Genomic DNA, 25,158 nt, shown 5'->3' with positions numbered 1-25,158 from the left:
TTTAATTGTAGCTACTTCCAAAAATGAGCATTTGAGCTTTGTTTTTGTATCTGCATTTTGTATACCTTCTCCTTGATGTTCTCTTTGTATAAAGTACCTGGGATCTCTCATCAATACTAATCCAATATGGATCCAGGGTAGACACACAATAGCACTTGTGAGAAATGGGACAGAATGTACTATATGACATTTATTCAGCATGTGAGAGGACAGACGGATAGAGATTATAGCAGCATAAAGTAAAAAGGGTTCATGTAGACAGCACATGATCTCGCGTACAGACTGCTGACTGGCACAAAGCCAATCCATCAGAAAAATCTGATACATATTTTTACTGTCACAGTGAATTTATAGCCTGAGATTTTTATATTCCCTTCATAAAAAAAAAAAAAACCCAACCCTTCAATGTATGCATTTTATTTCATCATACTCAGGAAAGGAAAGGAAGAATGTCCTCTCACCAAACTGAAGTGAGAATGAATTTCTCTGAGCCTCCTTCTTAATCAGAATAATTGAATTGATTCTTCTTTGAGCCAAAGCAGCAAAATGTAAACTACGGGTACTGCTTCAGTTTACCATGCTCTTCAGGCCTCTTTTTTGGATGACTCAGAAGGAATTCAGATGTATAGAAGCAGTAACAAATGGCAATCTCGCATGTGTCAGCCAGGATCAAACCAAAGGATTAACTGGAAAGTCGTGGTTTCAGATGGCAAACACAGCTTTTCAAGTAAAAACTGTAAGAGCGTAGGAGATGTAATCAAAAAATTAGGATTAGGAATATAATCAGAAAGCTGGACACAGCACTTTCCAACAGCTGAGGTGAGTTCATACATCCCTAGCCACATGGAAAAATACATGTTTTTCTCTTTCCCATCAGACAAGATACCTGTACAGAGCCAAGAGGCTTAGAACCAACAGAAGTTTTTTATGGCTCCATAAAAATTGTATTCAGCATTGTATTCAGCATAACATGGCTAAAAAATACCCAATTTTCAGATTTGAGGCCTTACCAGGTGTCACAATGTAGAACTCCCTAAACTTTTCTTAAATATGAGGATATTGAATGCCCAAAGTTTTCTTACAGACAATGAGCCCCCACAGGCTTTGACAGAATACCTACCCAACTACCATGTCTCAGTGAGTTTAGAAAAAGAGGTACTTGCCTTTAAAGGTCAGTCTAAGCAGTGGAGATCTTCCACCTCTTCAGACCAGCAAGGAATTCTGCACAGAAAATGAGAATTAGCAACCCTGCTTATCCTTTCCTACAGTTGTTGTAAACAGGTGCTACATGAACTAACGTCAGGAACATTTCAAGTCTTTACCATTTTCAATGAGATTTTAATTTGTCTTTCTTCTTGGTCTTTTCTGTGACATTTGAAATGTGAAAACTCTTGTATGTGCAAGGTAATCAAGTTCACATTTGGGAATGGTACATGAACTCAACATACTGCCCTGAGGCTTAGGCCTGAAGGAATTTCAACTGTGCAGAGATAGAATATGTGAAGACAGAAATACGAGGAACGTGGTGACACTGTTAACTGTAAGAATAGATGGGCATTATTGGAATGATAAAAATAGCATGGGGTGTAGAGGTGCATTTAACTGACAGGGTTTGTGCTTCACACTTCTTTTGCACAGGTGTAGAGAGCCACACAAGCTGTGTTCTAGTTCAGTGTTGCTCCAGGTGAAGGCAGCACCTACCAGTACAGCGGAGCCAATGTGGGGCAGTGACAACACTTGCTGTATTCTTTCAGACTGCTGCAAAATTTCTGGCTGCCACACTTAAATTATTCCTGGAGTACCTGGTGCTCCTCCTCCACTTCCTGCATGGCTGATTAAAGCTACAACCTGGCCCTAATTTCGCAGTTAGTCTCAACAAGTACAGTAAACAGTCCAAATCATTCATTCCTGGCACAGAGGAGCCGATGTGAGCAAGAATTGTCTTTTAGCAGTTGCTATCCAATGAGACAGAATATATTTTCCAGTTATGAATTCTGGATAAAAGTTATGAACTCCAGATATACAGTTTGTACTGTACCTTCCATTTCAGCTGCAGATGTGAAACAGATTCTTGAAGGGCAATGTCTGCTAATGCTTTTGCTTTCTGTTTGCCGGCACTGGAAAAGAAAATCTGCTTTCCTCACAGCTTCATTTCACTATTCCATTGAAGGTGACATTACACAAGTACATCCAAAAATCACAACTTGGTGCTGTGCGTTTTCCACCTATTCTGTGCTATAAACAAGAAAATAAATTGATTTCATTTTTCATTTTTTAATCATCCTCTTTTACCTCATATTTAATCATTTATCTGCATATCAATATATCATCTTTGAATTGTTGTTGCTAAATGCCATTATTTTTATTGCACGAGGGCATGTTAGTTTTATTCTGTGGGGCACAGAGAGACAAAATGCTTATCCACATGGGCTGGTGTTAGAACTGTGGGGATTTTTTAATTCTAATCCGCTGTTCATTAAAAGAAAATTCAGAATTTTCATCTACTCTGCACTTGGATTTAAACATTATTTTGCCCAGTTGAAAGATACTGTATTATGTCTCCAGCTGGCTTTTTCTTAGAGCTATACAGCTGGAGTATAAAAGTGTTCTGAAATGTCCCAACTGAATTTCAAATGAATATCAGAAATAGGCAAGGATATACATGATACATGCAGAATATGTATCTAGGGAAATCACAGAAGATCTAGTTTCCACTAGTTGGTTATACATAAATTATTTAGGCAATCTTAGTAAGCCTGTTGATTAGCTGGAGGCAAAGATAGCTATTTTAGGGGTACTGAAGGGTCAGGATTAACTCATGAAACTTGGATGGCATTGCCCATGAAACAGCTAGAATAATTTCAGCAACCTCATTCAAAAATTAGGTAGTCTTTTCTTTTTCTAATCACTTCTTAATATTTTTTTTTCCTTTTCCTTAACAAAGAGGGCAAGATTTTTGAAAATCATGTGCTAAATGTCTTAAAAAACTACACTAGAAACTATATAGGGTGACTGGAGAAGAAACAGGACTGGGAGCCAGGAGACTATTTCTATTTCTAGTTCCACCATGGACTGTGTGACTGTGACTTTGAACCTTAGCTCCCGTTTTTGTGAAACAGAGATGGTAATACTCACTGTTCTCTCAGGGACACTGTATAATATAATTTTCATTAAGGTTTATGAAATGCTTGAGATCCTTGATTAGAAGACATTGCAAACGCAAATTATTAATCAAGTAATAGTACTCACAGTGTCAGCTCTATTAATAATAATAACGTTTGTTAATGTTATTACTATTAAATGATAAACTTGACAGCATTGTTCTCATAAAAAACCCAACCTGCACATAGCAGGGAGATCATTGCTGTACACTTTGAGGAACACGAATGCTGCCGGCAAAGCTTCAACATGGGAGTGAAAAACAGTTCTTCAAGTTCTCCATCTGAGCAATTGTAGGTGGTAAAAATGAGTATCTTTTCAATAATGCTTTGTGACATAGGAGCAGAAGCAGCTTTAAGAGCTTAACAGTATTTTTAAAATATGACTCAGGAGAGGTTTTCTTTTTCTAACAGAACTGGGAAAAAAAAAACCCAAAGCCACCCAGGAGTCAAACAGTCTTTTAGAAACACAGAACCTTGAAATAGAACAAGTATTGTAGGTCAGGATAATTTGAATTCCCATGTAACACCACTGACATGTAAGAAATCTATGCATAAACAGCAATCAGATTTCTTATACTGGAAACCTTGAGCTCTGACAGATTAATTGTAGGAATTTTTGTTCTAGGAGTGACCAAAAATTGCCATGGGTAACTTGAGAGATTAAAGGCCCTTTGAAAATCTATCATGTTTGTGAAATACCTATATAGATTGTAAATGCCCTTTGAAAATCTATCATGTTTGTGAAATACCTATATAGATTGTATCAAATGGTAGAGATGAGGTGAGGAAGATCAATATAGTGGGAAAATGTCTTCAAATTTGATTAGAGTCAATATGAATAGAGATTGAAGGCAGTCCAGCAGCTTCTCTTTTCCTTGTTAAAAGTCCATGTTAGGAAGCAGCTATGAAGACGTTACAAAAGGTAGGGAAAGGTGACAGTGTAGTTGCACCCATTCATCTTACCACAGAAATACTGCTCTTAAAAAAACCCCAACCAACCAGCATATAGATTGGGTTTTTTTGATAGTTCAGACTGGAAGAATGTAACTGGTAAACCAAACAAAACATTTGGTTTCTATCCCTCATTTTGTGTTACTTCCTGAAAAAGAAAGAAAAATCAATATAAAAGAATTTTTATTTAATATAACACACAACCAATAACATGTCTGAAAACCACAATATGTTACTTCAGTATGTTACTAATAACTATCTGTGGTTTGGAGGAAATCCTCCACAAGAAACACAGAAAGTGTCTTCAGCTTGTGTCATATCACAGTGTCACAAGTCCAGTAAAAGTGGTAGTCATGTGCCATTAGTCCCAAACAATGGCTGAAAATGAAGTAAACTCCATGACTAAGAAAAGCTTTTCAATCTTACATTATAGCTCCTCACCTACATGGAGAGCATCTGGATATCTTCCTTTAAAACTCAAAAAATTAGAGAGAATGTGACTTTCTGTTGTGATTCAGTAAACATACGAAATGACAGATGCCTGTTGCATGGTAGAACTCTTCACAGTACAGTACTATACCACTGAAAAAATGGAAATAGATATTGCTTATACCACCTTGATTACAGCCTCTGATAAGTCAAGAGATTAAAATAGTTTTCAAAACAAGATGGTTCACTTTAACCTGAGTCTTACTGTGCAAAGCCTGAGTAAATATGTGAAAAAGATTGAAAACTGGCATCAATGAGCTACCTTCTGGTTGTCCTTGCTGCTCTAAGATTAATATAAACATCAATATGCATGGACTAATGCAAACATGAGAAGTGTAGCTGTTTGTGTACTTGAACCTACTTTCCTTCATCCATCCTATCACAGATAGGATCAGGCAGAGCACTGTGGATGAGTACAATCCACTCTGTTTTGCTTTCAGTGCACAAGACTTTGGTTCTGTCCCTGTAAATATGAAGCAGGAAAGGAATTTGAATTGATAGTGTCCTTAGAGACGGATACAATGGGACTATTAATCTACAGTAATTAGTGCCCTACCTTGTAGCTGGTAGTTTCTAGGACTTGCCATTAGCCTGCTAAGTACCAGACTAGCTCACTTGAACCTGACAACTAGAAACCAGTGTGCATTACCTGTTGAAGACAGCACAAGGTAAACTCTAAATACCAAGTTAGCATTTCTGTTTCTAACATGCTCAAAAAGAAACCATGCACGTTTTGAGCCTGCAAGAAACAAAGTCATGTGCTGTGTTGTGTATTTATGTGTCCAACTTGGAACTGGTACCATTCTCCTGAATGCCAGAGACCACACACTGATAGCTTCAAAACTGAAGCAACTTCTTTGCTCAGAAGTGGTGGCACACGTCCTATGGTAAAGCAATTGAACTTTCATTACACTGTTAAGTTCCACAGATAAATAGTAGCATGGTCACACCTATGACATCCCAATTAGCCATCAACATGTTACAGATAGAACATGTAGGGCAATTTTGTAACACCTTACACATGTCACACTCTGCTGTTTTATAAATATTGTGCCAGGCCATGCACGCTTTGCATTATCCCTAGCCCCTTCTACAGAGCGCAAAATTGAGATCCAGAAGCACACAAGGGATATTTTCCACAGGAAAAAATGGCAGCTAGCTGCCAAATTAATCAGAATTAGACCTTAATTAGATGAAAAATTCAGGTCAGGATGAGATAAGAATTCAAATCTCATGGGCACCGACCAGCGCTTTATTTTTAAGTTGTACGTTTTTAAGACAGCAGTCAAGCTGATTTCCCTTTAAGAGAAATGACTTGGCCATCAAATAAGGATAAATTATTTTTTCAGATATGCATGATGAATCTTGGTTCAGATATAATGTTGCTCTCTCCCATACTTCTCAATCTATTGACGTCAGCATTAGGATAGACAGAAATATTTTTCCAAACAGGGAAATGGAGATTATTGTGTAAATACTCTAATGGAGTTTTCAGCGACAAACCGAGTGGCTATCAATAGGACAAAGAAATAAAAGACGAAAACTACCAAGCCAAACTGTGATGTCTTATAGCTACTGTCATTGAGATCAGAATCAGTCTCACGGTCTTTTTTTCACTACCAAGGCAGCAGCAAGCAGCTGCTTTGTGCAGGAACAGTGATCCAGTTCTAGAAATCTCCCAGCAGCCACACTATCCTTTGTATTCAGTGTCTCGATGGAAGTCAAATCCTACCTGCTGCTGATACAGGAACACACATCATCTAGGAATAAAAATGATTTAGAACAAATGCAGATTGTCTTTATTATCAAAATTCAAACTTGCATTTTATCACTGATTTTTTCTAGTGGGTTTGTGTAACTGTTTCATCTTGGCAATTTTTCACATTTTGCTGTTTAAGCTATAAGCTTCTTAAAGGGGGAGAGGGAAAAAAAAAACCTTGACATAATACCATGAAATCAAAGAGCAAGCTGACTGGAAAAAACAGTTACTATATTTAAACTGCATTATCCTATGACAGAACTGCAGTTTTAAAACCTTTCCACTTTGATACAGCACTTTTTCAGTATTTTAATATGTCTTAGTAGATTTCAAGTGGCTGAAACATTTTAATAACCGTAATTTAAGAGGAATAAAATAGTACCGTAGGAGGCAGAAACAATGCCCCCATTTGTCACTCATGAGGACTTGTATTTGAAATCAGCTGGGGTAATAAGAACAATGAGTTTGGTGGTCTCAACCTAAGTCTCATTAGGCAATTAGCCAGTCTGCAAAAATCATGACATAATTTAGCACAGTTAAACAGAATGGTATAACTTTGTCTGTGTCCACTGAAAGAGATCCAGGCCTGAAATACGGAGCTATTGCAGCTCAGCATTCAGGTGTATTTGCTCAACAAACTGGCATTTTGTGTAGTGCTCTTCTCTGCTGTGCTTAGCTCCAGTAAAAGCCATTAATCTTATTCAAAAATTGAGATACAAAACATGCTTTTGTGTACAGCAAGAGACAATTTACATTGCAACCCATAACTCTGCTGTGAAGCTGCTCTGCAGCAATAGGGGTGACTTAATGTTATTGCAACTTGAAAGAAAGCATCCTGCAGTCCTCTCTCAGGCCAAATTCCCATTTACTTCAATTAGTAAGCATTACAGGAATCGTTTTAATGCTGTTGCCTGATGTGTTGGCTGCTCCTTTTAATATATTACAGTGAAAAAAGCTAGTAGGCCAAATGTATGAATGGTATGCTTCCATTATGTGAATGGAATTTAATCAAGGCCAAAGCTGGCCCATTTTGTGGTGTTTCTTTCCAAGGCACCCCTCTAAGGGGTTCCACTCTGAAAACAAACTGCAACTTCCCTTTGCAGCAGCAACATAAATTTGTTTCCTTCTTCTTTGAAGATGAAGAATGCAAAGCTACCTGCACTTGCTGGAAGTATCAGTCTTCTGGAAGATTTCATAGGCTTGTGCTCCTTAAGGCAGAACTGAAGTGCTGTCATTCTGATTTGAGTCAAGATAACCATCTTCTTTAAGAGACAAGACAAATTTCATTAGGAAACTTTATGAATCCTTGCAGAGTGATGGGAAATAACACTGATTTCAAGTCACAATTCTAAATTTGTATGATACCAAGTGATGCCAAAATTAGCAGGTACTGCTTCTGCTGCAGTAGCTACATGGGTATTTCCAATTCGCTCTGCACTATGCTGTCTAGACCAAATGTTGTATCTGCAAATGTTTTTCAAATGTGCAGCTGTCAGAAGATCTTTAGTGATTTGGAGGGTATCACCTGCAAAAAAAATCCTCATGGGTCAGCTAGAATCAGCCTTATCCATCTGTGGAAAGAGAGGGAAGCAATCATGAAAGAAATGCAGAGTTTATTCTGCTCTGGAAGAGAAAGATCTGTAGAACAGTCCTTAATTCAGTCATTCTTCTCTGAAATCAGTGAGATTGACTGAGCCATAAGAGAACACAAGACAAATAAACACAGGCAGAGGACTATGTTATCAGATTCTCTCAAGATTTTAGCTAGGGTCTATGTTCAAAAGATGGGGAAAAGGTGGAAGAATCAAGTTCTCTATTCATAATGGATAAGAGAGAAACAACGGAAGTAGAGTTGTCAAAGTGTAGCTGAACTAGTCAGTCCCAGAGAATGCCAAGAGGTCCCCAGGATTTGCTAGAATGCAAATTCTGTTCACTTTCCTAGCAGCATTTCCTCTTGTTAACAAGTTAGACTGAAAGGACACCATATCTACTTTATTATATACTCTGCCTATCTCTAATTGCACATGCCACAGTTCTGGTATGCTTAAAATAATTTTCCATAAGCCTTTTGGAAACAGGCACAAAAAGGAAACCAACAATGACATATGGGTTATATCACAGGGAGAAATAATATGAACTATGAATCAGGTTTCTTTCTAATACCGGTTTGTTTTAAAAATTGCTACAGGTGCTTAATGGTATTGCTCTTTTACAACATTTAAAAACAATACTTAAATAGCAGCAAAATGAAATGCAGGACTTTCAAGTCCTTTACAGGTGTTCTTGTATATGAAGGCTAGTAAAATATGCCCTTGTGTAAAAGCATTGCTGTGCTAAATGTATTTTTATAAAAAGCTGATGTATAACACGGGTTGTGGTAGAAAGGAGGAAACTAGTCATACAGATGTACTGTGCTGTTAGTGAAATATGTTAACTCGAGTTGCTGGCATTACTCTGTATAGAATGATAGTGGAAATCATGTATTTTAAAATGTTGTATATGCATATAATATAGGGACTGACATTGAGTCTATCATGAAGAGATGTCTGAAGACAGAGGTCTGTCTGTCCGTCCGTCCGTCCGTCCATCCATCCATCCATCCATCCATCCATCCATCCATCCGTAATGGTTTTAAACCAGAAAAGGGTAGGTTTAGGCTGGACATTAGGGAAAAGTTCTAGGGTGGTGGATCACTGGTACAGGTTGTCCAGAGACGTAGTGGAGGCCTCATCCCTGGAGATACACAAGGTCAGGCTTGATGGGGCTCTGACCAACCTGACCTAGTGGAGATGTCCCTGCTTACCGCAGGAGGTTGGACTAGATGGCCTTTAAAGGTCCTTTCCAACCTAACCTATGATTCTATAATTCTAAACATACTTGGCTGTTAGGGGATACTGGGAACAGGCATTGGTCAGTGGTTGTGTTGGCACTGAGTGCACATTTTTAAAGACATATTGTTTCATAAGGGTATTCATTTCAAATGCATGTGCACCTTGTGGCTCCAGTTTTGGTTTGGGAGATGATGAGATCGTGTGTTCATACAGTATCAAGAAAAGAAGTAAAACTAAGTATGAAACATAAACTACATAAACTATAAAAACCTCTCAATGTTTACATTCTTTACCTCTGTTACAGTTGGGATATGTCTATATATGTGCAGTGTGAGGCAGTGATATGAAAAGCAACGTAACTGTAGTCAAGTTATGTTGGCCATGCTCATTAATCCTCCTGATAAGCAAGATAAAATTAATAAAGACAAAGCATGGAGTAATTGTCATACTGAACTAGATCACCAGATCGAACTTTTGAATTTTTATTCAAACTGCCCTGGAAATTCTAGACAAGTTATCTTTATCTGGAGATTGGCTAGTTACAGGGGAGTCTTTTAGGGCAATTGTATTTTTCCTAGAAATGATACAGGGCCATGCATACCCTAGAACATTCTGATTTTATATTGGCCGTCCCCTCTCCTTACTCCTTTTGCTAATACAGAGGTAAGACTAGAATCTTTTCCTTCCATATCGGTTTCTTATAGCGTGGTACTGTGGGTGGTTTGCAACAGTGATGGATATGCAGATTGTATGTAGGATCTGCATTTATGTAAGTCAGCACACATGTAGAGATCAGCTTGTGTATCTGTGCACGCATATACAGGAACACTGCTCGGCACCGAGTGCTTTTAAGGGAAGGTATTTGTATTGTGTACTGAACCGAGTACGTATTTCAGGTGTCATTAATGTCAGCACCGATCTCCTCTCGCAGTTTGCATTGTGTTCATTGAAGTTTCTGTGAATTATTGGGTGGGATGGCTAAATTAGTCAGTTTTCTGTGTTCTATATTGGTTTGTGAGCCTGTGTCAGCGAGATACTGTGCTGTGGAAAGCTGGTATCTCACACCACACGCGCTGCTAAAATCACACTGTGCAGTTTATACCTCCTTACGTTATCTCTGTGCAAGCCAGGGCTGAGTGTGCGTGTCACTGTTATGCTGGCGGGGCAGCGTGCGATGGTTGCGACCGGAATTAGGGAAGCTGTGCAGAAGACACCGATGAGTGTCAGCGCAGGCCTCGGAGCAGGGGCAGGACCTCCAGGGAACGACCCCCTGCAGTGCTAGCACTGAGGCACGCAGCCCCCCACGCCTCACCTCTGGCGCACTCATGGCTGGATGAGGCTCCCCTCACGACAGAGGTGCGGCCGGGCCCACACTCTCATCCTTTGGTTGTGCGAGGCTTCTGTCACGACAGAACCGAGGGCTGTCCCCACAGGCAGGCTGACGTTCCTGTCACGACAGGCGTCAAGGCAGCTACGCGCCAACCCGCTGAGCTGAGGCGCCGATCGCGCGCGCTCCGGGGTGGGGGGGGACGGACAGCTCCCCTCAGCTGCCGCGCGCTCCCCCTCAGCCACCGGGCGCGGGTTGAGGCCGGGACAGAGGGTGGCCGCGGGGGTTCACGCCGGGGCAGGGGGGCGGGAAAACGGCCACCCCACCTGCGGGCCTCTCCCACGGCGGAGCGGAAGCGCTCCCGCCGCCGCATGAGGCCTGCATCACCCGCCCCCGCCTCCTCCTCCGAGCCGAGGGCGGGCGGGCAGCCGCGCTGCGCAGGACCGCGCCAGGCGTCGCTGCCACCACCTCAGCGCCGCGGGCGGGGCCGCGCCTTCCACCCGCCCCGCGCAGCGCGTCCCGCCAATGAGCGGCGTCCACATGCCGCGGCAGCGAGAGGGGCCCGGGCGGCCCAGCACCATAAGTTACATTAGAGCAGCCGCCACCGGCGCGCGACCGGAGCGAGTGGGAGCTAGCGGCGAGGCCAGGCAGAGAGCCCAAGCCGTGACGGCGACAGCGGCCTGGCCGGAGAGGGGAGGCTCGGGCTGCTAGAGGCGGGGGGGTGATTCCGACCCTTCCCGGCGGAGGCGAGGCAGGCAGCGGGGCAACTGCGCCTTTTTCCTTTTTCTCCCCTTCCACCCCCCCGTCTCGGGTGGCGAGCGGGGTGAGGCGTGCCGTTATTGCCCTCCGCACGGGCGTCTCGGAGCCCGGTGAGGCGAACGGAGAGGCCGCTCGGCTACCTGGACTCGGCCCATCCCCGCGTAGGCACCCGCCGCGCCGCGCAGCCGGCGCCGCCGAGCCCCCGCACGCCCTCCCGCGCCCCTGAGGCGACAGCGGCTCCGGGGGCCCGCGTCTCACTCCTTCCTCGCCTCAGCCGCCTGCCCGGGGCCGGGGGACGCCTGAAACCCTGCTCATCCCCGCCGTAGAATCGGCTCAGCTCCCTCGGAGGGCGTGTGGGGTGGGAGGGGGGCGGGGGCTTTGTTTTTTTTTTTTTTTTCCTCGGACGGCTTTACTATCTTTTTCCCTTTTTTGTATTTTTTAATTTTTATTTTTCATATATATTTTTTTCCCCTCTCGCCTCCTTCGAGAAGAGTGAGGCGCTGAGGTGGGCTCGGGGGCTCCTCTCTGTTGCGGGAAGGGGTCTATGGTGATAGCACGGGGGTGGTGGGGAAGAGAACGAGGGGCTGAGGAGGGGGCTCGCCGCCGCGCCCGCCGCCGCTGAGGAGAAGGAAAAGGCGAGGCACCATTTGCTGCTCCCTGCCCCAGCCATGGAGAACGCGCACACAAAGACTGTGGAGGAAGTTTTGGCTTATTTCGGCGTCAACGAAAGCACTGGGCTCAGCTTGGAGCAAGTCAAGAAGCTGAAGGAGAAATGGGGCTCCAACGGTAGGTGAACCGGCCCCACGCCGCCCACCTCCCTCCACCGCGGGGATGCTGTCGCTGGCACTCGTCTCCCCCCTCCCTCTGCTACCTTTTTCCACCCCTTTCTTTTTCGCTCATCCTTCTCGGGGCCCTGTTTCACGGCCTATCGTGAGTGTATTTGCAAAGCCGGCATCTCTTACAGGACCCGGAATAGGAGCAAGGGAGAGAAGATGGCTGACTTGAACTCCACCTCGTGGGTTTCTTTCATACCCCAAGCGCACAGGGCTCCTTTGGGAAGGAGGATGTCACCTCCGTTTCCTTTCACCTTAACGGTGGGAAATCTTCTTCCATTCTGAAATGAAGCGCTGTGGCTTTTTTGGGGGATTTTTTTGTCCGTCTTGACCTTCATTTTCCCCTGCTTTTCAGTGCCTTTCTGTCCCCTATTTCTTCCCTCGAGTCAGTTCACAGAACTAAGACCATAAGGTGTTTCTTTTTTTAAAAAAAAAATTCCTTATTGCTTGACATCCCTAGTCCCTTTTGAATTCCATTGCCGGTGTGTAAAAAGGAAAAGCTCTGAGAACAGTATACGGTGGGTTGGTTTTGGGATTCTTTTTTTTTTTAGCTTTAACACTGCTTTTGTGCCTCTGGAGCTACTAAATCTAGTTGCGGGTAAATCAAAGGGAGAGCAGAAATAAGAAAATATCCTTAAAGCGGAGGAAAGAATTTAAAAGTTTGGTGGGTTGGTTGTTTTCTGAAGTAAATGTGGAGGAAAACCTTTGTCAGAAAGCGTTTTGACAATTTTGAGCCTTTGACCCTTTGTGTGCAGCAGCAGCAGAAGTCCCACAGCTGGCTGGTGTGATGACTTGGCTGAATTATAACCATTAGCACGTTCCGGCTAACCTGTATGTGTCTCAAAATGCGAAACTATCGGGTCTATTCAGACGTTCTAATGAAAAGAGCCACCTCAGTGGGGCTTTCAGTATGTATGTCAAATCCAGCCCAGTTGAGTGGACAATGCGGGAACGATATCTGTTGGATGCGTTACAGTACTCTAATGTGTTTCTTCAATGATTTCTTTTCTTTGACATGCTTCCTGGAAAAAATCTTCAACACTCAGAGTTACCTGCTGAGGAAGGTAAGCATCTTCATGAAATCTTCTGCTAATTCTTGTTGATAATTCTCTTCGGTTGTTTTTTTAATGTAACTAAATGGCTGTGTTACGTATTGCAGGAAAAACCTTACTCGAGCTTGTGATTGAACAATTTGAAGACTTACTAGTTAGAATTTTGTTGCTGGCAGCTTGCATATCTTTTGTAAGTATGCTTATATTTTTATTTCATAGGCTTCTTTATCACAGAATGCCACGTGTTCCAATGTATAAGAACTATACATACTGAAGTTACCCCTTTTTTTTAAAAAAGGGAGCAGTATAAGATTCAAATTAAATAGCTATCTCTTAAATTAGTTGCCTTGTGAATAGGTTTTTGCATGCTAGGAAACAGTCTCATGGAATCTTTCATTGCATGAGTCATAAGTACGTAACTGCACTAGACAGGTATTAAAAAGTGCTTCTCATTCAACCCGGTTTGCTTATTTGAGGTGGGATTTCCCAATGCCTTTGTTGGCTTTGAAAGCTAACCTTGAGTAAGTAAGCGTTTAACTGGACATTCTTCTTGCCTTTGAGTTAATCGTTATCAAGCTCAATGTATAATCATTGGAAGACATTTTTGGATGCAATGCGGACTGTAAATAGAATTTACATGGCGAATATTCCAGTTGCCTTCCCTTCCTGATAATAGCAAGGTGACAGTTGTTGCTTTTGACAGTGACAAGAATGATGACGGCTGTGATGGCACCATTGTTGACCAAATTTGGTAACTGACCTTTGGATAGTCTAGTTATTAAATGGACATCTTGCTTTGCATACAGGATTAAAAGAACAAGAACACTTTTAACTTAATTTTTTTTTTTAAAGTACACTTAGGCAATCTTTTTACATAATGTGTGAAAGGCATGTGTGTGCTGAAACACTGGAAGGCTGAGCAAAGGCTAAGTATTGAAGGAAGATGAAGGCTGTATGTCTTTGGGAGCTGGATGACAAGCAGAAGTGTGCAGGATATTCAATCGTTTAGGTAGAAGTAAAAGTTTATAGTAGACTTTGGCCTGGAGTCGTAATTAACTAATTAAAGAACAAAAATTTAGCTCTTGAGGGGGGAATGGAAATTGTGGTGACTCTTTGGCTAAGGGCAAGCTAATTGGGATGGGCAGAGAAGAACATACTCTGAAGCTGTTCTGTTTGATGGGGGAAGGGTTGCCCTGTTGCGGCTGCTGCAGTATATGCTGTGTTGCTGATCCTCCACCAAGAGAGGCGTCAGCTATCCCCAGGCTCATACCTTTCGAAGTGCTTTGGGTTTGGGTATTCATATAAGCAGTGATTGGTGGCATTGATCTTGACCATGGAGACAAATGTGTCTTAATCATCTGTTTGCTGAGGAGGAAATCAGACTGGCTGTAGAAAACTGAATAAACAGGTCATTGATGGGTGAGAAGGGGATATATTTCTGTTCCTGAAAAGTCAGGAGTGTTTCTCTCACCTCATGAGAGAAAGGAGGGTACAAAAGTTTATGTTAATGTGCCAAGGGGCATTATTTGTTTTTATAATAACTGAGTGGAAAATCAAATTCACCAAACTTTAAGCTTTCATTGCTGATTCTGAGTACATATGATACCAGACTGGCAGAGGTCATTTAACATGACTGCCAACCCCTTTTTGAAAACTGGATTAGTAACTGGATTCAAGGTTTTTTTCCCAGTAGGTTTAGTTTTCCCATCTAATTAAGAGGAGAATGTGGTCTAATGGAGTGTGGGATAGATCTGGGTTCTCTGCTTCTATGCAAGTGGCATGGTATATGACCTTGGGCTTATGTTCTGCCTTTCCTAAATAGGAATTATGGAGACACACAATAAACTATGTTAATAGAAAAGGTTTTCTCTTCTTAGTAAAATGTAAAAGAAAAATCTAGATATATTAAAATTCTGATACTTTAAAATCCCTTTCCATTTGTGTTTGTTTCTGGCTGTTTCCCTGTTCAGAATGTGACCATCTATTGTCTGTTTTCCTTAAGTCTTAACACTTTTTCCTTTATGAAAGCATATTAGAGGCTTCTGTGGCAGCTTGTAAAGAACTGTTGAGTATATTGACATAAAGACTGTATTGCTGCAGAAATTGGATGTAACGTTGCCTAAAATCTGGTGTTGCTGAAAGCTTTTGAATAGAATGCATAGCTTTGTTAGGCTGTTGTGGACACTTGAAAATACTGTGTTAAAAACTGGGATTGCACATAATGCTGAGATTGCAAATTAATGCTAAATTCTTCTGATAAAACAACTTAATGCTAGAGCTTAACTTCAGTGTGTTTATTGTGTTATCTTTCTACAAGCCTCAGAAATTCAGTTTTTCCATTTGTATTGTTGCAAGGCATGCAAAGCCTCTTGTACCATAGACATCTTGAGAAGGACAATTTGACTTAAAATGGAGTCGGTTAAATTTGCGTTGGTTTTGGATGTTGAGTAATGCTGTTGAGAGCTGCACTTTAATGAGTCAGGATTTCTGGCTTTCTTGGGGGCAGTGTCAGATCCTACAGACTCATACTGTGGAACTTAGTGAAGTGCTGCTTGTCACTTAAGTGACTGCTTTTTACTATGATTTATTGTTTGATAGACCGTAAACAGTAGCACTCCAATAGAAAGTAGGACATTGTATAGCATACCAAGAGAAGTTAGGCTGGATAACGGCTCCTGTTAGAAATAGCTTTTAACTGAAGACTTCATGGCCTGGTGTATGTCCCAAAGGGAATTTTCATCAAGATGCTCAAATAAGTAGTTTCTTTTGAATGACAAGGGATGGGTAAAGGTGGCTTACCAAGGACTTAAAAACAAATGATCCCAAAAAGCCCCAAGTCTTTTGGCTTAGGGGAGGGCCTGAGTGTTGGTTGGATTCGGACAGGAATATATAGCATTAACTTGTTCATTCTTTTTTTTTTTTTAATGTTTACTTCGTGTGCCACTGGAAAGTCACTAATCTGAATGGGTTTTTTTTGGTGATCAAATGGTGTATGTACTTTGAGCTTGTGGTGACGGGTTTATAATCTGTGTGTTCAGGAAATGCCTAGGTGCTCCTAGTGCAGTGAATGTATAGTGTACTTTATTACCTGTACATCATAAATTTTTAAAAAAGTCCAAGATTCAGGTATGAGGGGGATGATTTTGAGGTACATAAATGGTTGGTTTGTGTCTTGGAAGTTTTTCTGGTGATTGTGTTGTAATCATATCAGATTCGGACTGTTATGTCTGCACGGAAGCGGTTGTCTAAGAGATCTGTGTTAGATTCTTGTGCAGAAACATCCCATCTTACGTACAATATAAATATCTCTGTTCGGAGTGCCTTTTGTGTCCTCTACTCCCACACCCCCTGTCAGGTATGTGTCAGTAAAATAAATCAGACTAACAGCTGAATCTCTGTCACCCTAGCTGATTGTAGGGGTCATATGCTGCATGTTTGTTGGGGGCAGATACTATGTCCTACATTCCAAGTCAGTACTGCTGTTACAGATGTGCCTTATTAGTAACAGCTTAAATTCTTACATTGCTGTTTCTTCAATATCTTTATTGGATTTATGCCTGGTTTTTGAAGGGGGGGGAAACTTTTCTGATGTGAGTAAATGGATCTACCTGTAGCCTTGGACCTTGTCTCGGTGTTCTGTTGCATCTGTGAAGTCTAGGTAGAAATTACCCTCTAGAGTGTTTCTCAGCAGTTCAAGGGCCCTCATAGCCTGACTTTCTGGGTGCAAGTAAGAGGATGTTTAATTTTCCATCAGCTAGGCTTTTAATTCTTGCTACTTGCGTAGTATGTACTCACATCCACTGTATTTACATAAAAGAACAGCTTGCTTTGCTGTATAAATGACTTTGACAAGTTGCAAGGTGTTAACTGTGCATCTGATGTACAATAATCTTTTTGGTAAAGTATATGTGCTTTAAACAGTGATGTACACTTACCCATGCAATCTCATCTTTACATCACACTTGGAATGAATTTTCTTCTACAAGATGCAGCATAGACTATAAACTCTGCCAAAACCTTACGTGTTAATGTGGTTTCCTAAAAGCCTTCCCCCCTTGCAATTATTTCTTTTGTTTCCTGAGTTGTATCAATAGCAGATATTCCTTAAACAATATATTGTGATTTAGTCCAGAGATAATTATAGCTTGTAAATTATCATGATTATAACCTAATCTGTGTTAAAAAGTAAGCAGAGCTACTTTTGGAGGAAGTAAGGTGTGCCAATAAAAATACTGCAGGCTTTGCCCTGACATCACCCCAAAAGCTAGCTGTTAAGGTCAGTAGCAGAGAGTAGTGGCACAAGATAAGCATTGCTGTAGAACATTACACTGGCATGTTTGTAGCTAAACTCAGATTACTCAATAGCACAGGAGATACCAACTGATGGATAGGGGTGATAAAACTGTGAGAAGTAATTGTGATTCCAGTTTACTTTGTAGAAATTGAACTATGGGTGCTATGTATCTTTTTTTTCTGTATTGCTACACTAAACACAGGAACATGTTTATTTTCAGAAACAGTAGCATATCTGATGGGTGCTTACAATCTGCTAACTCAGTAAAAATTTTAATTTTGTACTTAGACCTGTGGTGAAGAACCATTTTGTTACGGTGTGTCCTTTCCTTGGGTTGCAAATAATCTAAAAAACCACTACTGGATAATGGAACTAAAACTGGGAGATTTTTCTGTAGTGCATCAACATAACTGATGTGCAGACTATGTTAGTAGTACTGATACTTGCTGCACCTGCTTGATTTTAAGCTGAAAGAGGGTTTTCTGAGCAGTACCTAGTATTCAGTTGAAAACATACTGAATCTTAATTCACAGTATTGTATGAAGAGAAAGCTCTCTTTAAAGCAGGTCTTTGTCAAACCATGGGCTGCTTTTGCTAGGTTGAGATCTTGCTATCCCAGCTTGCTTCTAAGTTTCCATTGTCAAAATGAAAAACAAACAGAAAGCCTGGTTAGGTTGCTGACAACAAACTGTTTGCTTTTCTTCTGTTAGTGGTAAGCAGGTACAGCCTGCTGGGCAACAGAACTCAACCTTGAAACTTCCCTTCTTTAATTCGGGTTTTGTTACTTAAATAATCACCTAAGATAATTTGCCTCCACAACATTTCTGATAATACAGAGATACTTATAGAACTGCAAAAGGCTGTAAGGATGCTTCTTTTTAGCTGTGTTCATCAATAGTTGCTTCATTGCTGACTGACTTCTGCATTGTACCTCTGCCCTCTTTTTACAAATAACCATGAAAACCAGGTGCTATTTGCTTGTCATTGTGTATATTTTGGCTTAGTGTCCTGCAGGTCCACCCCATTAGGCTTTGATTAAAATAGGCTTCTGCAAGCCCTAGCTGCCCTAAAGCAAATATGCTAAATGAAAGTTGTCCTTTAAGCTGCTTATGTTGGCTGTTGATAAGGTACTTGTATGTCTTGCTATTAATTTCCCTTATATTTTCAAACTCACATTTCTCTTGAGCAATTATCTTACTCTATTCCCCCCCTGCACTTTTTAAGCTTCTTAAATGGTAACTTTACTTATTGACCATACTGCCTGAACAGTACATTTGAGATCAATGACCTGGAAATTAAGCTGTTCTACATGTGAGTCTTAAAGTGATTAGGGCTGAAATATGGTGGGGCCCTTTTGAGTAGTAGTCAAATAAAAGATCCCTCATTGTAAACCTCCCCAGGGTCTTAAAAGTGTGCTAGTGGAACCTTTTTTTTTTTTTTTGACAAGAGCTCAACGCTTTGGACAGGAATTGTCTAGTCTTTACCAGGCTTCAGCATATGATTTGTTGCTACTAAAAACATGTAGTTAAATAGAACAAGAAATCCAAGTATTTCCTCTGTTTTTACTGTGGCTTTGTTTTTACTTTAGGCTACTGTCAAATAATAAACTTGACCTGTTAGAGCAGTATAGGTTGTGTATCACAAGTGTCCTAAACAGAGTGTTAATATAGCTGTAGTGTGCTGTAACTACAGGATCTCCCAATGTGGTGTTACTTATATGTCTGTATTTGCTCAAATGTTGTAGAACTAGAGCTTAGATAGTTCCAGTGTTAGTAACTGTAGAATTTCTTTTTTTTTTTTTTTTTGATAAATGTGTGTTGCTGGCTTGCAGGATTAATTGGATAATGGTTAAAGACTGACAATTTTTTTGGGGGGGGAAAAACACCACAACAAAAAAACCTGACACCCCTCCTTCCCCAACAACCTACACAAGTCCAAAAGCCATCAAACAAACCCCAAAAAAACAACCCAGAACAGTGAAGATCTAAAATAATCAGATCTGTACTGTCAAGATCGCTAATCTAAATTCATCTGCTCTTTTTGAGGTAATGGCTTATTGAAATAAACCCCTCAAATATTAATTTTGCTTCTCCTTGACATACTTGGATCTTGCTGTCCTTGTACCTACTTTCTTTAACCTCTTAAAAGTTTCAGGGTTTGTCAGTGTTATTTTACAATACACATGGTCTTCGCTCTGAAAAGATTATTGTTCAGCATTGTGTAAAGTGGATGCTTTATCCCAGTTAACCTTGTCAGTGCCTGTTCAGAACATCACAGAATGATTGAATTTACTTCAGTTGTGGAAGCAAAATGGGATCTACAGAATTCCAGTAAAGGGAGGGAAGAAACTGATGCTAAGCAGTTTTTTTGATGGCAGCATGTGATCTTGTATAGGCAAAGAAAACTGAAATACACCATTAGCCATTTCTGTAGCTCCAGTGGAGGCAACAGTGCACTGTATGGCTGCTTCAGCAGGTTAAACAGCAGAAGTTGATACTGAGGATTGGAGATTAGTGATGTAGGGGGAGGAGGAAAGGAATACTGAGATGTAGAGAGCGTAAGAGATCCGAACTAAATCCCCTCTCCAGGGGGATTACACAGACCCTCAGAATACTGTGTTGCCAGTTGTAATGTTTCAGTCTTATTAATCATAACCTGGATTTTTAAGTTTATCCTTCTGTAATAAAATTTGTTGTTGCATTGAATTTGTTTGACAGATTGTTTGCTGTTTGAGGCTTTCATGCTGCTGCTCCTTCCATCTAACATCCTGGAGTGTTTCACAATTGAGCAATAGCTCTGAGCAGCATGTTGGTGGAATTATGGCGCTTGCTTTAGTAACGGTTAGCTCGCTGCAGTCTTCTAGTGATTCAGAGTGCTGTTGCCTGACTACCAGCCCTAATTATCTCAACACGTTGTTCCTATTTACTGTCACTTTCCAGGCTTCCTGTTGCTCAACATGTTGACAAAAAAGCTCTTCCTCTGGTCATGTTAGCTTGACTTTTCTTTAGTAACTACAGGCATATACCCATTCATGTCACGTGAATGACAGAAGCCTAAAACTAGAGTGTGTTTCTAAAGCAAGTGAATTAAAATAAAGTTATGTGGAGCCTTTTATGCAAGTCTTCAAGTTGTTTTCCTTCAAAATCCAGTTTTATCATCTACTCAGTTCAGAACTCAACTTCAGATGTACCTGTACAGTTTGCCTAAATGCTTCAATAAGACACTACTGGTATTTAAATAAGTAGATGGTGATTTTTCGTATCTACTCACTGAAAACTTACAATGCTATCTTTGGTTTTGTGTCTGAGTTACTGGTAGGGAAGCACTAACTTGGTTAATATTCAGATCCTAGCAAAGCTTAAGTATTCCAAGTAGCCTAATTGCATGATTGCATCATGGTTTAGGCAGTATTTTTTTTTAAACTTTTCACTGCCATAGCTGTTGTCACAACTTCTGCTTTCATTTGTGAAGCAAAAGCAACAGCACGTTTCACACATAAATAGCTTACTCCTTTAAAAAAACATCAGCCTTGAAAATGGACTTTGTACTACTTCAGTAAAGATTTTTCTCCTGTTCCATTGCCTGTTGCCAACTCCTTCATGAACTACAAAGCTATACCTGGGAAGGTTGAGGGGGGGTTTCAAAAGTTGCTCCAGTCTAAGCAGTTGAACATTGAGCTGAAACTTAATGGGTCTCAGGCTTCCAAGGTGCCTGTGTAAATCAGTAATTTAAATGAATGTTTCTCTCTTGCAGGTCCTGGCCTGGTTTGAAGAAGGTGAAGAAACAATCACAGCATTTGTAGAGCCTTTTGTAATCTTACTTATATTAGTAGCCAACGCAATTGTGGGAGTGTGGCAGGTATGCAGATATTTTTACAACATCAAATCACAAATGCTTGGGAGGGGGCTATTGTTTGAGAGGAAGGACTGTACAGTGTAGTGCCAAGTTCTTCATACAATGCAAGTAGTATGTGTTGCTAACTTTAGATTCCTGAGAGTCAGCATACCATAAAACTTCTGGACAGAAAGTGTTGACTTAAAGGTAAAAATGAAAGCTTCAGAAGTACTGCCAAAAAGACAAAGTGTCCATCACTGGTAAACATGTGAACTGAGCAGTCCAGGACAAGGCCTGAATTCAGGAAATAAGTGCAATCTTGCAAAGATAAACAGTGAATTGGATTGATTTGTGAAAAGGGGGTTTTTGTCCCAGTTAAGGGGAAAAAAGGTGAACATTTGTGATTTAGTTGCTTGTTTGTTTCCTCTTGAGGCAAAACGCTGTGTTCTAGTACCTTTGTAATAAATTTAGTACAGTATTGTTTCTTCCTATTCAGTTACTATAGTACCTATTAAGTGTACATCTAAAGTCTATCAAAAGGCAGAAGTTTATTGAGGAAGCATCTAAATACCATTTATTTTTTTGTATGTTGTAAGCTGTGAGATCATTTGGATGGCTTTTTTCAAATCCTGTCACTAGTAGTATCAGTAATTTATTCTAACACTTCTTGAGATGCCAAACCAAAAGTGTTCCCATAACTCTTAATTTCCTACTTTGATCACTTCAGATAGGGCATGTGTTATTAGAGTTATTTCTCTGCAGACAAAATGTATTCTAGGATTTTTAGGGTGATCTACAGTATTTGTAAGATAGGTTTTGTTTAGGTCTTTGGGACGGTGTGATGTGACAACATTACTTGCTATCCTCGCATGCTAGGTTTCATGCTTGAGGGGGGGAAAAAAGGCAAACCTGTCCAAAATAACAACAAAAATTAAGAGGAGGAGCACTGGTAACAGGTTAAAACGTGTTCTGGTGGCTTGCAGTGTGTAGGCTTCTCTGTAAGTGGCAGTGCTGCGCATGCCTGTGCTCTGCTTTGTACTACCCTGAGGAAGCTGGCTGAAGACAAACATGCAAACTACTCAGTGCTTTAGCAATAGTAAGCTTGCTGTGCAACAGCTAGAGCTGGTATGGAGGGAAGAGGTAATGTCAATCAAGGGATGACAGCATTGTCCCCTTAAGTGTAATCTTCCTGTTAAAATCTTCATAAAGTATTTGTGCAAAAATTAATCTTTAACCTGAAACTTTCAGTTAGAATCCTGCATGTAGTAATTCTAAGTATGAAATACAAGGTAAAGCTATCTGTATTGTTTGGAGAATTTCATTTGTGGTTATATACCCTGTTGTAGAAAACAACCCCAATTTGTTCAGACATGATAGTGTGCAAGAACACCTATATATATATATGGACAGTGAACTGAATTGTGAAACAGAATTGCTGTACAGATTAAATGACTCATTCCCTTGTCTTAATGGGCATGGAAAATAAGTCACAATTCGTAGTCTCCACCCATAAATGTATCTGTTTCTACAGGTACTAGATGTGAGCAATGCATTTTTGCCTTAGCTCTGTCCTCTTCAACCTTTCCTCTCACGTGCCCTTTTCCTCAAGTGCCATCTGCTAGTGCTTCATTGGTTGGCAGGATAGTCGTGTCTACTGTAACATCAGGCAAACTGGAAATAAAAAGAGCCTAAGAGATTGAGCTGGCTGAATTCCTACTTCTCCTTTTTGAAATGAAATTTCTGTTTACCTAACCTTCCATTTGTGCCATTTTTCTTTCATACCTTTAAGGTTTTTGCCTAATCTTAATTCTTAATCCACAGAAAAGCACTATCAGTGGTATTGTGCTGAGGAGAATTAATTTACCTGATGGAATATGAGTAGTATTAATTACAGCTTTATGGATCTGGTATCTCTGAACTGCCTGGCACTGAGCTGTAGCATGTAAACGTTGGTTCTTCAAGGTAGCTTTCGTAATGCGGGTTTTCAGGTGCATTGTGACTTGTAAGTACCTAGTACCTCAGTCTTTGAATTTCTGAAGATAAGGTTCTGATTTGAGCTGTGCAGGAGGAAGTTTTTATTGTCTGGAAAGGCTGGCATATATTTGAAGGGCACATCCTAAAACTATGTGCGACCTTACCATTGTCTATTAATCCTTAGGGCTGTATGACATTTGTATTTGTCATAAGGCTTGAAAATGAGAAATAAGTTCATTCTCCAAAAGCTAGAGAAGGACTGATAAGGTGGTGTTTCTTGTGTTGTCTTTTATCTAGGTGGCATCACGATGTTGATCTTAATCTCCATGCTTAGCAGAGAACTGCACTTGAGAGAGGAAACCTGTTGGTTTAGTGTTAATGGAATTAAAAAGGTGGTTGTGTGGGGATTCATCTAAGTTTGTAAACTGCTAGACTGGGGAAGTTTCTAGTCTTTATGCTTTAATTTCACTTCAGTGTGACTTGATTACCTGAAATGAAGTTCATAATATGTTGTTTGAGCTTTGTCTTGACTTTACCCTTGATTCTATCGGTAGAGTGAAATTCAGTAGTGCTAGTTGGCTCCAATGAGTCTGAGCTGGTGAGGGAGGAACAGCTGAGACAAGACTATCGTCTGTGAGTCTCAATTCTGTTTAGTGATGCCTTTGTCTCTGTCAGAAGGCATCTATAGATTACATAGAACTTTGTGTGGCATCCCTGTAACAAGTTGCAGAGGATATTCTTGATGGAGAAATGCTGTTGAGGTTGAAGAATCAATGTCTAGGTTCTAAATGCTGGCTAATACCTGAATAACATTGTAAAGGTTTCCAGTCAGCAACCTCACACGGGGAGGGGTCACAGAATTTTCTGTATGAATAAATGCAGTTGAGCTGAGTCAGTAGTAATCATATGATAATGCAATTGAAAAATCAGATCTGACATGCATATTTTTCCTTCAGGGCTTTTAAAATTACCCGGTTTTGCTGTCTTTTTAGGAAAGAAATGCTGAAAATGCTATTGAAGCTCTTAAAGAATATGAACCAGAAATGGGCAAAGTATATCGACAAGACCGGAAAAGCGTGCAGAGGATTAAAGCAAGAGACATTGTACCCGGTGATATTGTAGAAGTGGCAGGTAAGGCTCGTTTATGTGATACATATGTGTATTAACATGTTAATTTAAAATTGTTATGGGGGCCTTGTCTTAATGATTTCAAGCGGGGGAAGGCAGTTTTCAAAGAGCCTGTGTATAAGCTTAAGAACAATCTTGCTTCTCTTCATCTGTAATTAACTTAAATGTGCATTTGCACGGAGGGGATTGTTTTTCAAATTGCCACTTTGCTTTTAGACCTACCAATTAAACTAAGTATCTTAATTGGAGTACAGGTTTTAACACTTGTCAGGACTCAAACTTTATTTCCTAAAGTCTGGTTTTGGAGTGTTGTATAACCTGTCTGTTTTCTGTTGCGAAAACCTCTTTCCGTTGCTTTGGAATGTGCTTGGTTTCTTTAGGTTTTGGAATGCAAAGGTTTGGGGTTTTTGTTGGTCATGCTCTGTCTTTCATCTAAGAAAAGCTAATTTTGTCTCAGGGTTTTTTCCTGCAGCTTTTACACTGATAGCAGCAGTGCCTTTCAACTTCTCTGTCCTCTGGACTAGTATGACTGGCATGTGACATCATTGTTTTGTCATGTTTCCTAAGTCTTTATTGCTGCTTTTGCCTATTGCTATATAAGAGATGTCGAAGAGGCAACTAAAGAAAGGAGAGTTTCCTATTTCTCCAATATAAGCATTTGAAGTACCAGTCTTAAAAGATTGGACTTCTGCATCAATCTTTCTGGTAACTTAGATACACCTTTTAGAGCAAATATTATTTGGAAGGAGTGCAAAAAGAGAATTGT

The 25,158-nt window shown here is 40.6% G+C and overlaps 1 protein-coding gene across 2 annotated transcripts in view; it reads left to right on the top strand.

The window, feature by feature from the left end:
- Positions 1 to 11,945: 11,945 nt before the first annotated feature.
- The window catches only part of ATP2A2 (ATPase sarcoplasmic/endoplasmic reticulum Ca2+ transporting 2), a gene marked incomplete at both ends in the record, with an annotated part of 47,206 nt that continues 33,993 nt past the window's right edge, over positions 11,946 to 25,158 (top strand). For both annotated transcript variants that reach the window (XM_084271823.1, XM_084271822.1), the window contains 5 exons: positions 11,946 to 12,063; positions 13,157 to 13,174; positions 13,270 to 13,352; positions 21,210 to 21,314; positions 24,257 to 24,395. In XM_084271823.1, coding sequence (XP_084127949.1) covers positions 11,946 to 12,063; positions 13,157 to 13,174; positions 13,270 to 13,352; positions 21,210 to 21,314; positions 24,257 to 24,395 — 463 coding nt within the window. The remainder of the gene's footprint in view (positions 12,064 to 13,156; positions 13,175 to 13,269; positions 13,353 to 21,209; positions 21,315 to 24,256; positions 24,396 to 25,158) is intronic.

This window comes from Gallinula chloropus, assembly GCF_964237585.1.
Source record: "Gallinula chloropus genome assembly, chromosome: 17".
Taxonomy (NCBI): Eukaryota; Metazoa; Chordata; class Aves; order Gruiformes; family Rallidae; genus Gallinula; species Gallinula chloropus.
The sequence above is the reverse complement of the archived record's forward strand: the minus strand, read 5'-3'. Positions and strand labels throughout refer to the sequence as shown.